The following is a 15,426-nucleotide window of genomic DNA, read 5'->3' as shown; positions in this document are numbered from 1 at the left end:
ATTCAGAGAAAAGAATCAACCACGAATCTCAGATTATACATTTGTAGAAATATTTTTTTTTGCCAAATGACAATTACTATGTCTCATATTTTTAGACCCTACTCTGTAATTCTTCATACTGTGGTCGGAGATACTTTCATAACCACTTAGGTCGCAGCTACATTTCTGTTTACGCTGTACATGATTTTAAAGTAGTGGTTCTGTTTAAGTCGAGCTATTTTTATTCCCTTTCTCGCTAGGGAAGAAGGTTGGATTAAATAATAACGACTTTTATTGCTGGACGTCACAAAGACGAACTTTATTTCTCTGCTCAGATAAAGCGAAAACGGCCAAAGTAAATTTTTAAAAGCTCCAAACTCGAAATCACGTGAGGCTTATCTCCCTTCTGTATATAACTCGATATGCATGTTTTATAGTAGCTGGGGAAGAGCGCAGAGAAAAGTTCGACCGCTTCCCGTTTCTTTTTGAAAGGCTCTCCTCCGAGCTCCGTTTTGCAGGACGAGACATTGCGAGCTAAAATGACTCCATTGAGGAAAAGCATTACCCTGTGCCTACTTTTCAGCTTCTGTCGGGGACTGTCTGCTCTCGGTGAGTCGGATCTGAAAGCCTGCCTGTCTAATTAGTTCAGATGTTTCCAAGCTAGAGTGACAAGTAGGGTCTTGGTGCCAAACTGTGTTTTCAAGTTGTGCAGTTATGTGTGAATCCCAAAGAAAGTAACAGAGAAGCGGGGATTTGGTATTTTAAGAGCTCCGCCAAGATTCACATGTGTTTTTCTTGGGAGTACTGGACAACCAGAGAGGGCTATGTATGGTGTGATTGAATCTTAAAAGCAATGAGAAAAGATTCTTTAGATGTGTTTAATATATTTGAGTCCACCTTGCTAGCAACAATGATAAACCGGGCATTGGTGTTTCACGCACTGTTTCCTGCCTATTAAAAAAAATACCAGCTACTAAGATTCTATTGAATCATATTTTCAACAGGATAACACGATGTCAGTTACGGTAATTCGGTATGGTACAAAGCTAAGCGTCCATGTTAGACTTATTTTGTTTAAAACCTGTATATTATTATTCACTGTGTGCTAATGACATTGCTACTGTATATGCAGTCTCTGCATCTACAGTCTCATCTACAGTATATACTGTTCTTATTTTGTTGCTCAGAGCACAAAACGAATCCAAGTCAGTTTTACTATTTTCAAATCGTGCAATTCGTACGTCCAGCTTTAGCCTCTGCTACAACACTTCTGTTTCAGTATCGGTATATACTGCTCTTTAATCAGAAATAATATATAACAACCTTTCTTAATAGGTAAGCGTAAGCCTAGAACAGGTGGACGCATTTTCACAGTTCTCTTCAAGTTCGCCTTACACTTTCAATATATTTGTATCCTGAACACCTGTACGGAGCCTTCTACAGCTCGTTGTATGGCTGGAGATGCCAGGAAGTCCTGAATTACTGCAGCAGCGCTTCAGTCGCAGCTGTGCAGCTTTTGCTGAGGGATCCTCTGAGTGAAACGTGGTAGATGTGGACGTTGCTCATGTGGTACTGTTTTGCTCCTCCAAGTTTAAAAATGTGTTCACACCTCTTCTATATCGTTAACAAGTTAAATGAAGAGACTGTGTATGAATAACTCAGACCTGTAAAGTTACATTCAGAGTTTTCTGACATGGCTAGACCTGATTTACATTTGAATTGTTAATTCGGTTGTTGAATTGTTAGCCGGATGGTGCCTGATCTGATCATCATCTGAATTTTGGGAGGTGGGGAACAATCTTAAGGGCCACTCACAGAAAGTGACGCAACTACAAGTCTCTCGCAATGTTAGACAATCAGGAAAAATAAAATCCCGTTTTGTCCTCCCATTGGTACGGGCCTTTACACCAGATACGCCCGGGGTTAAGATTCAGGGACTCCTGCATGTTAATGTCTTTCAGGTCAATTCTGGCACATCACAGACCTCCACTGGGACCCGAAGTACAAGGTGACAGATGATCCCAAGACCATCTGTCCATCCAGTGGCTCCCAACCTGTGCCGAATGCTGGGAAGTTTGGGGATTACCTCTGCGACTCTCCCTGGGCTCTGATCAACTCCTCCATCTGTGCCATGAGAGACATCCTGCCTGACCCAGATTTTATTGTCTGGACTGGGTACTGACGCACCTTTCAGAAATCATCACCAATAGCCACTCGTCTTTCCCTAGTGCTTTCCAGCAAGTTAACATTCTTTCATTTTGTCCTCTCCAAGAAAACACGTGAGCACAATGAAGTCTGGCACTGCAAAGTGGAAAGTGATCAAACTTTTTGGGGCAAAATAAAATCAGTACGAAACAGGCTGCCTTCTGCACGTGGAAAGTATTTCTGTTTCCCCCACTTCAAAGGGTTTGAAATAGAAACCCAGCTCCCGATCAGTGACCCTGTTAGCCCATTATTTGGCTTAAGCAAAAAGCCTTGTTTTTATGTGTTTGGTTTAAAATGGAGAACAGAAAACAAGTTTGCAGGAGAAAAGGTTTACGTTTTCAGCTCTCTTTTCCAGGGGTGTTCACACAGGCAGACGTCACGAAACGAGAGCGGCTGCGCAGTCAGCAGTCACTCAGGGGAACAGTGAGGCCAGATGGGCAGAGATCGCTGGGGTTGAGCCCCTTCTGTCTTCTCTCTTTAGTTTGGGATGACTAGAAAAGGCAGTTGATGGAGAGAAGGGCAGCTCTGAGCAGTCCTTTCACGAGTGTGTGTTCTTGACAGGGACGACACACCTCATGTGCCTAACGAGCAGCTGGGGGAAGAAGCTGTCCTCTCCATCATTGGTAACCTCACAGACATCATTCGGCAAGTGTTTCCAGGTAAGTCCCCAAGGACTGCTTTCATTCTCTATCCATACATGGAAAACTAGAACAATATATACAGCATATACATCACTGTTGGGCCTCCATATGGAATACTGGACCATACAGTTAATAGTCATAGTGTATAGTACCTATTTACAGCATCTATTTACTACAGAATAGTGCAAGGCGCAGACCTGGGCCACTATCTGCATGGACTTTGTATGTTCTCCTTGTGTTCATGTGGTATTCCTCTAGGTGCGCTGGTTTCCTCCCACAGTCCATAGACATGCTAGCAGGTTAATTGGATCCTGGCAAGAGTGTGTGCGCCTCTGTGTCTGCATGTATCTTGCCATGCACTGGAGTCCTGTTGTTTGCCAGGATAGGCTCCAGCTCTCCCGTGACTTTGTATTGGATAAAAGCTGTTAGAAAATGTAAGAATTGATGAATGGATGGTGCAAGACTAGACCATACCATAATGCAGCTCAGATACACTTGACAATTGTGTTAAGCACAGTGCTGGATGGAGGGCTTATGAAGCCCAGTCAGCAGTGTCACAGTATAGGCCATAAGAGTTTCCTCTGAGCAAATCGTAAAATACACATGCTGTTCCACAGTCACTTGCTGACCTCTTCCAGCACAAGAACACAGCCAATGGCAACAGCAGAGTTCAGCAGCACGTCTTTCCATGGGTCCCAGCAAGCCATGTCAGCTCCCATGGCACAGGGTTCCTGACTCTGGCAGAGTAGGGTGCCTCAGCTTCCCCTTGATAAGACAGTAATTGCAATGTAATTGTGAACATTTCATTGGTTCACAAGGCCTCCAATTAAGGACTTTCCTCCCACGTGTCAGAATCCCCGCCAGAGAGAGAACTGAAGCGAACATAAATTGAAGGCTGAACGCAGAAGCGTAATGGCGTCTGGTGAACCTGGAGTTGCTAAGTGTCTCTGTTTGCCCGCTGTAGATACCAAAGTCTACTCTGCTTTGGGCAACCATGACTTCCACCCCAAGAGCCAGCTGCCTGGGGGGCCCAACTACATGTACAACAGGACCGCCGAGCTCTGGCAGGCCTGGCTGGAACCGGACTCTCTGCACACCTTCAGGACAGGTACCAGGGAATCGGACATCATGAGGAGCTGCTCTGCTTCCCTTTGATTCGAAGCCAGTATGGAAATGACTGTTGTGGCAATGATCAGTATCAGCAATAGAGTTAGCATTTCAATCAGATTTTCATTGTTTAGTGTTACAAAATTAAGTCACACTAAGTAATTAGTGTTGCACATTGGGCCAGGATGGTGGTGCTGGAATTAAAAACAAAGTAAAGTTAAATGTGGATTTCCCAGCATGCTGTCTGTAATCTCGTTCTTTCGTCAGGTGGATACTACACAGAGAAGCTGCTAAACCGTACTGGTCAGCGAGTAATCATCCTCAACACTAACCTCTACTATGACCAAAACACGCAGACTGCAGAGCTAGAAGACCCGGCTGGCCAGTTCAAGTGGATGGACAATGTACTGACCAAGGCAGCTGTTGACCAAGAAAAGGTCAGCACAGGAAGTACAAGTTTGGTTACATAACTGGTTGCTTGTTTGCTAAGTGACATCTTGAAAGTCCCACACTGTCATCAAATCCATTTTTCTTTGATGGACCCAAGAAAAGCAGCCCTGAGCTGCCCTCTAGTTTTGAGTTCTGTGATCTGTCCAGAGTCTGACAATGATATTGTTGAACTGTGACTCTGCCAGGACTTTGAATGCCTCAGTTAAATGTGTTTTATAATCAGATGCTATAGCTGGTAGAGGCTCATTCACAGAATATGTTCAGCAATCATATACTGTATGATTAAAAGTGCAGGCAGTACTGTAAACCCCAGAGTTAGGATTAGCATTAAAAATATTTCACAATTAGAACAAGTAAAACAAAACAAAAAAAAATCCTTATACTTTTCTGGACACTCCACTCAAAAGCGCTTTACAGGTAATGGGGACCCCCCTCCATCACCACCAGTGTGCAGCCTCACCTGGATATTGAGATGGCAGCCATAGTGCGCAAGTACACTCAGCACATATCAGCTCGCAGTGGGGAGGAGAACAGAGTGATGAAGCCGATTCATAGATGGGGATTAGTAGGAGGCCATGATTGGTAAAGGCCAATGGGAAATTTGGCCTTGACATTGAGAAACACCCTGGGATTTTTAATGAACACAGAGAGTCAGGACTTCGGTTTTATGTCTCATCCAAAGGTCGGTGCCTTTTTACAGTATGGTGCCCCCGTCACTACACTGGGGCATTAGGACCCACACAGACTGCAGGGTGAGCGCCCCCTACTGGCCCACTAACAGCTCTTCCAGCAGCAACTCCTGCTTTTCCCAGGAGGTCTCCCATCCAGGTACTGACCAGGCTCACACCTGTTTAGCTTCAGTGGGCTGCCAGCTGTGAGTTGCTGGTTAACATGGCATTTAAACAATGAACGGACTTCATTAGACTCTTCTAGACATAAACCATTGTTCTAAAGTGAGCAAGATCTGGCTTAGATTATCATGGAATGGAGTTTATGGTGAAGCTATTGTGGGAGGTAAAGGGATATTATTAAATCCAATACTTCTGCCAATTGAAACTACACACCGAGGACATGATGAAAGCTTTAGCTTCCCAGATACGAGAGGTGGGTCAAAGTTTTGATGTACCAGTGTACCCATCATGTGCTAGGTTCAGCACACATCTTTGCCGAAAGTCTTCACTCCATATATTCTTTTATATTCCTAAAATTTGCTTCCCTGCTTCCGTGTGCACGCAGGTCTACATCCTAGGACACGTGCCTCCGGGCTTCTTCGAGAAGAAGCGTCTGAAAGCGTGGTTTAGGCCCCAGTTCAACAGGTACTACCTTCAGCTCATCCAGAAGCACCACGGAGTTATCGCCGGCCAGTTCTTCGGTCACCATCACACCGACAGTTTCCGCATGTTCTACGACTCCAATGGTACAGCGCCGAGACTTTCCTTTGTTTACAAATGGTCAGGGTTTAGGTGGGGTTTGATTGATTTAGATTTAGATTCAAAGAGGTGTCTTGCATGTTCATTACAGAATTTAATTGGAGAACTATTTAATAATATTTAATATTTCATAAAGCAAGAAAGTTGCAACGTGGTAACAGTTAGAATGTCTCTCCTGTTCCTCTCCTTTTTCTGACCTGGTTGCTCCTGAAACATGTCTCTCCTGTTCTCTACGCAGGGACTCCTATCAGCACCATGTTCCTGGCTCCAGGCATCACCCCCTGGAAGACCACTTTGCCCGGCGTGAAGAATGGTGCCAACAACCCAGGCATCCGAGTCTTTGAGTATGACCCCAGCACGCTGCTCGTACAGGTATTTCACAATGAACCAGAGGGGAACAACTATGATGAAGTGCATTTACAGCTGAGAGCCAACACTTAGGGATTTCCTTCTATATACACAAAGGGTGGCCAGAGTGTGGAACAAGCTGCCCTGCCGTACGGTTGAAACTGTTCAAGAAATGGTTGGACAAGATCCTTGCATTAATTATAATTAAAGATATGACTTATACACAAACTAGACCCATGAATACAGGAAGCAAACCTGCTGTAACTGGTTTCAGAATTACATCAGAATCTCAAGTGAAATGTCAATGGTCAGAGCAATTCAGGAACTAAGAGCCACGTGTGAATGAAGCTGCTACTTTAAATGGGTTGCATGGGCTAAAGGGCCTCCTCTCGTTTGAAATCTTTCCCGTGTTCTTGTGTTTCGGTGAAGTTCAAACTTTGCACTTATCCTGATCTTGAACTACTGTGCATCATGTTGCCGAAACCATTTTTCTTTTGCCTCTTTCTTCTTCTACCCCTTGGATGAAACTAATTTGCTGACATCTTTAGATCTTGTCAGAGGGCAGCAGTAATATGTGATCTTGCCCATAAACTAGCTCTTATTATTGCACTTTAATAAGTCAGTATGACTGATATATTACACTGTTACAAAGCTATTAAAGGGTGGGTTGTATCAGCAGTGTTTTAAGTAATGCATTTCCCCTTCTTCATAGTCTGTGATTCTACAGCTCTGTTACACCTTGAATTGCAATCTGAGAAGCCAAATGGCTTCATAAAAGTGATTTTAATACTTATATGAGGAAATAAGGGCAACAGAATATCACCAACCTGAGCGCTTTAGAATTAGGACATTAATTGACCTTTTCACCATAACCCCTATCGTCAGCTTCCCGAATCCTTCTCAGAAATGTTAGATAATAGATTAGAGAATAAAACAATTTCTTCTTTTTTTTTCTTCTGCTATCTCAACGTGCTGCTGAATGCCAACATCCCAGCCAGTCATTTTCACGTATGGCTGATTAAAGCATGAATTTCTTTGGAGAGGTCAGTTTAGATCATCCTCATTTGACTGAGATGTAAAAATTGATTCTGTTCTTCCTGCTGTGGTTGTACCGCTTTTGTTAGGGACAACAGATGAAACCAGTACACTAACTGAACCAGTGAAATCACACAGTAAGTCTGGCCTGACTGGTTTCAGAACTGCATCAAGAAACCATGTCAACGACTAGTGCAGTTTGGGAACTAAGAGCCATATGTGAACAGAATTTCTACGTAGTGGTTGAAGTAAGAAAAAAATAAGACAGTTCTTAACTACTGAACATAATTTTCACCTGAAGTCATCACAGACATTATCCTATAGCTGGAGTGTCCGGTCCTGATCCTGGAGGGACAGTCAGTGTGTCTGCAGGTCTTCAAGGTCTCTGCAGAGCTGGAGGAGCGGTTTAAATTGGTCCGATAAGGGGTGAAATGAAAACCCGCAGACCCGCTCCCGGATCAGGACTGGACAGCCAGTGAACTTATGGCAGGAAACAAGCTCGCGTCACGCCACTGACCCCTGCTGCCTCTGCTGCTGCCCCAGGACATGGTCACATATTACCTGAACCTGACCCGCGCCAACCTGGCCGGGGCGCGCTGGGAGAAGGAGTACCGGTTGAGCGAGGCCTTCCGCGCGCCCAGCGCCTCGCCGGCCGCCATGCACCGGGTGCTGCGGCGCCTGGCCCAGGAGCCCTGCGCCCTGCAGAAGTACTACGAGCTCAACTCCGTCAGCTACGACCTCTCCCCCTGCGACGAGGCCTGCCGCGCCGACCACGTCTGCGCCATCCGCGAGGTGGACTTCCTGGAGTACGAGCGCTGCCTGGCGGTAGAGGGGGCGTCTCCGGCGCGGCTGCGGCTCCGGCCGCTCCTGCTGGCTCTCCCGGTCGCACTCCTGGGGGCTGTGGTGTAGCCCAGGCCGTTCTGGTAGCCCTGGTAGGAACCCCAGCACTAACAGCTGATACCAAAGCAAACAAGTACATTCAGCTGCAGTCCCATACTCTTCAATTCCATCTAACGCCACAGCCTACAGACAACTCCTAGGATCCCGTTTTCCAGTTTTCTATTCTCTAGGTTTGTGGCAGATGTAATTACTTAAGATTCACATGGCCGATTCCGTTTTCCCAAACCACACCCGCAGCTACACAGATAACACACATTTTGGAATGTTTTGCTGCATTTATTCCTGTGCAAAGGGCATCTTTCAACAATCATGTAGATGCTTCTTTGGAGAATGTTCACTAGAGACTATTTCCACTATCAGGGTTTTATTTCAGCTTTAGCTGGTGCACTTGAAAGGCGAGTACAGAAACTGAACATTGCACATGAGATAAGGACTTCTCTCACCTTTGATCCCTCTCTCGTTTCCCTGAAGCTGAAGAGGAAAGCGATCTGCACTATTGCCTTGTGAAAATGTGCCGCGTAAATTGTAGCCGAAGACTGGTCAATAAACTGATAAAAGCTAATACTTTGAGGGCACACACAGTCCGACTCTGTATTTGTCTGGATGGTGTCAACAGCTAATAAAAGTGACGGCTCTTTAAAGAAAGAGGGAACTAAACTAAACAAGTACAGCCTATTAGTAAACTGTACAGTACAACACAGCTTACCTGCCATTCACACTGGCTGGAAATATTCATCTGAGTACCTAATTATTTAATGTAGGGCAGGGTTAAGCACACCTGGTATTTTATGTACACCATGTAGAATTTAATTCATAGAAATACTGACAGTATTAGAGCATCCTCCATTGTCTTTTGCAGTCAGTTTCTTACTACTATAAAACTCTTAGAGAGAAAAACACTAGTGAACTCCTGGGCTCTTTTTTAATGGCTGTATTACAGACTTACCATTGGTGCTTAACCCCATAGAAAAAAACAGCACATTCCTGTTTGGGCAGAGGAAGTGCGGAGCACAGTCCTGCACGGTTTAATTGTTCAATGTGCTTCTGTGCTCCTCCCTGTTGGTTACAGAGCTGCGGCGTCTATCAATATTACAACAGATGGCACATTTGCCATTCGTCTGAGCAGTTCTGGGGTCAGGCAGGCCAGAACCTGCCCTGTCAGGCCCATTCCAGGATTCCTTGCTCCTCCTCATGCAGAAGCTGGACCGGACCCTTGCATCACATAACGAGGACCTGCTTGGCAGAGGTGAAGGGCTCCATGGCGCTGTTCAGGGCTGTGCGGAAGTCCTGGAAGCTGACTTCAGTGCAGGCTGGGGCGGACAGTTTACCCCCCCTAATCAGAGCACACAATTCGGAGAGCATCTCCTTCAGAGCCCCCTGATCTGCAGAGCCAGGAGAAAGGAGAATACCTGGGCTTAGGCTAACAAGTCATTATTCTTCGGCTTTTGCCTGCACTGGCAAAAGTGACACAACCAGGCTCCCCATCTCCCGAGGCAGATGCCATATTTGAACACAGCATGAGCGTTGCCATATGCAGTCAAGACCAGTCAGTGCTGGTCCCGCCGATTTTCATTACTTCGCCATGGGGGCAATTTTGTAGCATCGTTCTAGTGCTCGCTGATGTCACGACCTCTTCAAGTGAACGTGCTGTGCACGTCTACGACCAGCGCCCAACTTACCGCCAGCATGTTCTCTCTTCCATTTTGTTACCCAGAATCCTTGCACCCTCACATCCTTGAAGATCAGGGCACTCTGAGGAGGGAGGGGTGAAAGGGGCCATCAGCTGACAGAAAGGGCTCGAGCCCAACCAGTGGAACGCCACACCCACACCACGATGCACTGACTCACCACGGGCACCGTGACCGGCTGCTTCGCCATCCCCCCATAGGTCACCATTGTACCTCCACTCCTACAAGCACAGAGACAGCGATTCGCGTCACCGTGGCCGTGCACTGCAGCAAGCTGCTACTGCCACTGCGACAAGGCTGGACGCACGTGAGCAGTCCAAGCAAATGGCAGGAAACAAAAGAAGCATATTAACTAGGTCCTCAAGTGAACCACTGAACACATTAGGGATTCCATTCTTTACGCAAAGGGTGGTGGGAGTGGAACAAGCTGACCAGTCATGTTGCTGTAGCTGATGCCCTGGCTTCTTTCAGGAAACAGACTAAGATTCTTGGTTCAATGAGCTACTAACTACCGAACAGGTTAGATGGGCCTGTTGGCCTTCTCTCATCTGTAACTACTCTGATTTTCTTAATTTCCTCTCCCTTGCACACAAGTACATGGACACTAACAAGCTCCCAACCCCCCCGGCCTGCCAGTTCTGCCCAGGCCTGGAGGTGGACAGTGCCCGTGGGACTTACTGTAAGTGGCGCAGCAGTTCGGTGGCACTTTTCCCACCCACCCCATTCAGTGCCAGGCGGGGTCGAGGACAGCTCTGGAGGGAGAGAGAAAGAGGACACTGAAGGGAGGAGAATGCCAACACCTTCAGCGAAAACACACCATAAATTAATCCATCTTCAAATTCCTGCAACACAGACGCATTAACCAAATCCGCCATTTATTTAATAAGGACAATAGCGGGCAGAATGCATGCAAAAACTCAGTTTCTCCCTGACCTAAAAGAACCGCAGTGCTCGGCTATGAGCCATGTGCCCACCTTGAAGATCTCGCTCATCGCTGGCTTGCGCAGAGTCTCCTCTGTGACCACGTGAGCTGCACCCAGGGCCCGGAGCCTGTCTGTGAGCTGCTGGAGGTCGGGCCTGGAGTCGGAGACACACACCGAGTCAACCCGCTAAGCCACAGACACCTCTCTATCCGACTCCATTGACTCAGTTTCTTTTTCTCCCATTGATTTTTGGTAAGTGTATAACATTTTCTATATATTCTGAGCCCCACTTATGTTTCCCTAAACTATTAATTGAGATGCAGTGCCTGTCAATTCTATTCCCAATTTGAACCAACAAAATGCAGATGATATCAGGACCCCTTTATTGCTTAAGAAACAGAATGACTGGTAACACCAGGACAGACCAAGCTCATGGATTCAAAGACAAGGAAGCAAGGCTGTCCCATTACTGGGGTCCAAGAGGAAAGAAGCAGTTCCCTGTCTTGTCCTCGTTTCTCCTGGTTTGTGTCCTGCTAAGTTTCCCTGCTGGTGATTTTGCTCAGGCAGTCACTGGCTGCGTTCACCCACTACTTCAGAAAGAGCTTCTGAAAGAAAACACTGCTGTGGTAGTGCTTTACAAACAGGCCACACCACGTCTGGTTCTGGATGGCATTCCTAGAAGGAAGCTTTGAGTAAAAATAAAACCTATATACAGAGAGAGGGGGGTGATGGACCATATTTCCCCAAGCTGAAAACAGACCACAAGCAGGGAGGAGAAGAGGGTAGAAGTTGCTTTCAAGGTGTGCGTACCATTGCAGCAATCACAGGGGAGGGGAGAGTTGCTCTCCTGCCTTTCTGGCAGGTTTTATTTTCCTCCTCTGTCTTAGTTTCTGTGGAGAAGGCCTCACAACTTTCTCTATTTCCAGAATCCAGGACAAAAACAGATTTGTTAGTAAATCTGGGACACCTAGAATAAACCTTTACTATGAGAAAGTTTACTTGAGAAAGACAGGACACGCAGTCTGCCAATAAAACAATATTCACTAGAAGAAAGAATGAAGAATTCAGTAGAATTTACTGTGTTACTGTGCTTTGGCGCACCACCTGGTGGCAGGGAGATGAAGCTATATACAAATGACATGATATGAACCTCACTTTTACACGAATACTCCTCGTTAAATTACTGGTCTTCACACACAGCCTCCGAAAAAGAGGTTAAAGGAGCCAAAGTACAACATATTTATCTTTTCAATTTAAGGTAGCCATATTTAAAAGCACATATTTATCAGAATGAAAATCCCAACCTTGAGAGTAAAACTTGGGAGGAGCCTCGTTTTTGTCAGAACACGCCAGACGTGAGCTACCCCTTTAACTCCCTTCCCAGCCGGGAGCTACCTGCTTCGCACCACGTTGATGGTGTGGATCCCCCTGGCGGCCGCGATCTGAATGACAGCCTGGCCCACGCCGCTGTTCGCCGCGTTCTGGATCACAGAATCGCCTGCGAAGGGCAAGAGAGCATGGTAGCCCAGTTTAAAAATCGAGACTCGTTGATGGCTTCAGATCTACCCGTTTAATGGGACTTAGCCTGACAAAACTCTCGCCCCCTCCTTTTTACTTCGGGTTTTTCCTCAATATCAGAAAATTACTGCGCCAACAAGACCGCTCCCACACCTCCGTGCAAACCGCGCCATTCGCAGCCCCGTCACCGTGCAGTTTACACGGCCGGGCATCCGGTGTCTGCGCCAATCAGGACCAGCGACCTGTGCCTTAGTATTGTGCAGCATGACAACTAAACGTGCACTGCTCACATAAATGTAGCTTGCAGGAAAGGTATTTGTTTTTTCCTAATGGCCCGGGATCACTGCCTCCTGCCCTCTCTGCTCCTTCCACAGCTGTGGAACCTGATACACTGACAGACTGGGGCACAGTTGGTGCAGCTCATTACTGAGACATGCTCTGAGCCCTAAAGGGACAGGTATACAGGTGTATATATAGGTCATGGAAGTCTCTTGTTGCAGTGTACACGTTATCATTAAATGGGCATTTGATCTACTTAGTACCAAGTTACTTTGTTAACTGGGGAAATTGCCTGTTTCCTCCAGGCCTGGGAAGGTAGGAGAGGTGTTCAGTTTACTGCTGCTATGCAGTGATGAAAGTCTAGAGTACCTGGCTTTAAGGTCTCAAAGTCTGACAGCATCCTGTAAGCAGTACAGGGATTCACTCCCAGAGTGGCAGCACACAGTACTGGGATATCACTGGGCACAGCGATCAGGTCCTCTTCACCGAACACAGCAGCTGTCCTCCATGTGCCTGTCCAAAAATCAGACAGCCACTTGTGAGTTTCAGTACAAACATCCGCTGATTTTTCAAGAGTCAATGAACACCCTGTCCTCAAATGATGGTATAACAATTTCCTAATAATAATTTCTTACACTTATATAGCGCTTTTCTGGACACCTCATACAAAGCGCTTTACAAGTAACAGGGACTCCCCTCCACCACCACCAGTGTGCAGCCTCACCTGGATGATGCGACAGCAGCCAGAGTTCACCAGTATGCTCACCACACATCAGCTCTCAGTGGGAGGAGAGCAGAGTGATGAAGCCAGTTCATAGATGGGGATTATTAGAAGGCCATGATTGGTAAAGGCTAATGGGAAATTTGGCCAGGAAACCAGGATAACATCCCTACTATTTTCAAGAAACGCCCTGGGATTTTTAATGACTGCAGTGAGTCAGCAGCGAGTTCTCATCCACAGGATGGCAGCTTTTTTTTTACAGTATAGTGTCCCCGTCACTATACGGGGGCATTAGGACCCACACAGACCACAGGGTGAGCGCCCCCTAGTGGTCCCACTAACACCTCTTCTAGCAGCAACCTTAGCTTTCCCAGGAGGACTCCCATCCAGGTACTGGCCAGGCTCACACCTGCTGAGCTTCAGTGGGCTGCCAGTGGTGAGTTGCAGGGTGATATAGCTGCTGACATTTTCCAAAGAACGTCATCCTATAATTAACAGATACCTAAATTCACACACAAATGAAACTTGACAGTTGCTAGACAACACCATCATTGATCCGCCCATAAAAATGGCAAGACCCGTCCTCCAGGACAGGAACTCCCGCCTCACCCAGTCCAGCATCCCTGGGTATTACCCAATCACCAGCTCTCAGCGAGGTCACCTGACCGCCCACTTCCAGGACCTGGCCAACCCCCTCATTCCCTCCTACTGCTGGGAGGGGGGGCAGGATAGCATAAGTACCTGCACAGAGACAGGGAGAGTGAGGGAACAGAGTCAAAATCAGGCCAAGAGAGAGAGATGGACGCAGTGCACAGCAGACATTTACAAAGAACCAGCTGTGCAGAGAAGGGGCTTCACCCCAGTTCAATCACGTCAAGGCCAGAGAGAAATCAGAAGACCAGACTATTACCTTGAACCATATTCATGTCTGAAGGGTTGATGGGGGCTGCCAGCATCTTCACGAGGACACTTCTGTCTCCCAGAGCAGGGAGTTTCATTTTCTCCATCCTGAACAGGACAAACATGTACGACAGCACCAGTTCAGCAGTCTCTGGGAGGCGGTTATACATCATAAACTCACCATCAAATACTGTATAGGGGAGAACTTCGCCTGTTAAACACTTCAACACGTGTCTTCGGGTTCTTTTAAGATAATAAAAGGGTTTCTCACATGATGCACAACATAATTTCATCAGGAGTTTCATTTCTTCGCTGCCAGTAGAAATGATTCTTGTACATGATTTGTATAAAATGATTTCCACCGCTGTTCACATACTGTATATACAGTGTAATCCCCGACTGGTGTTGTTTCGCGTTTTAACGAGCGCTAAAATGTGTTTTATTAAATCTGTAAATTATGCCTGAAAAAAAAAACACCAGCATTTAAATATTTTTCACTGCGGTGCTGGTATTATTTTCAGACTGGCTTTCTGGGCAGATAAGTGGCGCAAGAGTGCTTACTGGACAGCCTGCGCAGGATCGCCGTGGCTCCTGTAGACCAGCGCCCTGCAGTCCACCCCAGCAGCCGCGGAGGAGTACCTGCAGCCCGCAGGAGGACAGCGAGAAGGGTCGCTGCTGTCCCGGCTGTTTGGCAGCTGTCTCCGCCGGAAAACATATTCGGAGACACTTGCTCCACTTACGAATCTGCATATTTTCCGTCTGTGTGAAATACCCGTCCTTCTCCACAACAAACTCCAACAGGCAGAGAACACCATGGTGCACCGGTGAGCAGGTCACCCAAACTCCCTCCTGTCGTAACAAATTTCCATACCGCCTCCTACAGAAGGATTGGCCCTCATCCGCTAACGAGTATATTAGGGGTGGTCAGATAACAGCCATTTTTACCGTACATTTCACAATATAGGGACATTTCAAAATGTCACTTAATATTTCAATTTTGTAGGCGCCGCAAATATAATAATTACGGTTCCCTGCGTTACAGGCGTGCGAACCCACTGATGTGATTTATAACATCACAATAACGAGTATTTTACACCAGTTACGCGTTAATGGGAGATGAGATGTGTTGGCAATTTGGACCCGATACACTAAGCTAAAAAAAAAAAAAAAATATCGAATTAAAACAGGTACTTAAAAACATGGCGAACACGAATCTGGCTTGTAGTATTTGATATATTTTGCCAAATGTTTCGCTGTATTACGCTATACCAAGCGCAACGAGATTCGCTTTTTAGCGGGATT

At 46.4% G+C, this 15,426-nt stretch overlaps 2 protein-coding genes across 4 annotated transcripts; one reads left to right on the top strand and one right to left on the bottom strand.

Annotated features, from left to right (window-relative positions):
* Positions 1-142: 142 nt before the first annotated feature.
* On the top strand, positions 143-8,660 carry smpdl3b (sphingomyelin phosphodiesterase acid like 3B). Its single transcript, XM_088931584.1, has 8 exons — positions 143-588; positions 1,941-2,154; positions 2,746-2,843; positions 3,790-3,933; positions 4,200-4,369; positions 5,619-5,799; positions 6,051-6,184; positions 7,739-8,660. The coding sequence occupies exons 1-8, from the start codon at positions 519-521 to the stop codon at positions 8,102-8,104; spliced, it is 1,377 nt and encodes a 458-aa protein (XP_088787710.1). The 5' UTR covers positions 143-518; the 3' UTR covers positions 8,105-8,660.
* On the bottom strand, positions 8,362-14,986 carry mecr (mitochondrial trans-2-enoyl-CoA reductase). Of its 3 annotated transcripts, XM_088931587.1 has the most exons (11): positions 14,686-14,986; positions 14,135-14,232; positions 13,834-13,965; positions 12,873-13,016; positions 12,102-12,204; positions 11,517-11,622; positions 10,758-10,860; positions 10,462-10,535; positions 9,944-10,004; positions 9,775-9,847; positions 8,362-9,477 (listed from the first exon to the last, which is right to left on the bottom strand). In XM_088931587.1, exons 1-11 carry the CDS (start codon positions 14,937-14,939, stop codon positions 9,429-9,431), a joined length of 1,197 nt encoding a protein of 398 aa, XP_088787713.1. In that variant the 5' UTR covers positions 14,940-14,986; the 3' UTR covers positions 8,362-9,428. The 3 variants fall into 3 exon arrangements, with proteins under 3 accessions (XP_088787713.1, XP_088787712.1, XP_088787714.1); XM_088931586.1 differs by lacking the exon at positions 11,517-11,622; XM_088931588.1 differs by lacking the exon at positions 11,517-11,622 and having other exon boundaries at positions 12,113-12,204.
* Positions 14,987-15,426: the final 440 nt, after the last annotated feature.

Source organism: Atractosteus spatula, chromosome 14, assembly GCF_055471065.1.
Source record: "Atractosteus spatula isolate fAtrSpa1 chromosome 14, fAtrSpa1.hap1, whole genome shotgun sequence".
NCBI lineage: Eukaryota > Metazoa > Chordata > Actinopteri > Semionotiformes > Lepisosteidae > Atractosteus > Atractosteus spatula.
The sequence above is the reverse complement of the archived record's forward strand: the minus strand, read 5'-3'. Positions and strand labels throughout refer to the sequence as shown.

What these genes read in the sequence shown, in the direction of transcription:
- mecr (XM_088931586.1), bottom strand. Translation starts at nt 14,939, where the DNA reads ATGGTGTTCTCTGCCTGTTGGAGTTTGTTGTGGAGAAGGACGGGTATT. An exon ending in GATCCTGCGCAGGCTGTCCA is followed by an intron (nt 14,233 to 14,685) that starts GTAAGCACTCTT and finishes TGTCCTGTTCAG; the next exon opens with GATGGAGAAAATGAAACTCC. An exon ending in AGACATGAATATGGTTCAAG is followed by an intron (nt 13,966 to 14,134) that starts GTAATAGTCTGG and finishes GTCTCTGTGCAG; the next exon opens with GTACTTATGCTATCCTGCCC.
- smpdl3b (XM_088931584.1), top strand. Translation starts at nt 519, where the DNA reads ATGACTCCATTGAGGAAAAGCATTACCCTGTGCCTACTTTTCAGCTTC. An exon ending in CATTCGGCAAGTGTTTCCAG is followed by an intron (nt 2,844 to 3,789) that starts GTAAGTCCCCAA and finishes TGCCCGCTGTAG; the next exon opens with ATACCAAAGTCTACTCTGCT. An exon ending in CATGTTCTACGACTCCAATG is followed by an intron (nt 5,800 to 6,050) that starts GTACAGCGCCGA and finishes TTCTCTACGCAG; the next exon opens with GGACTCCTATCAGCACCATG.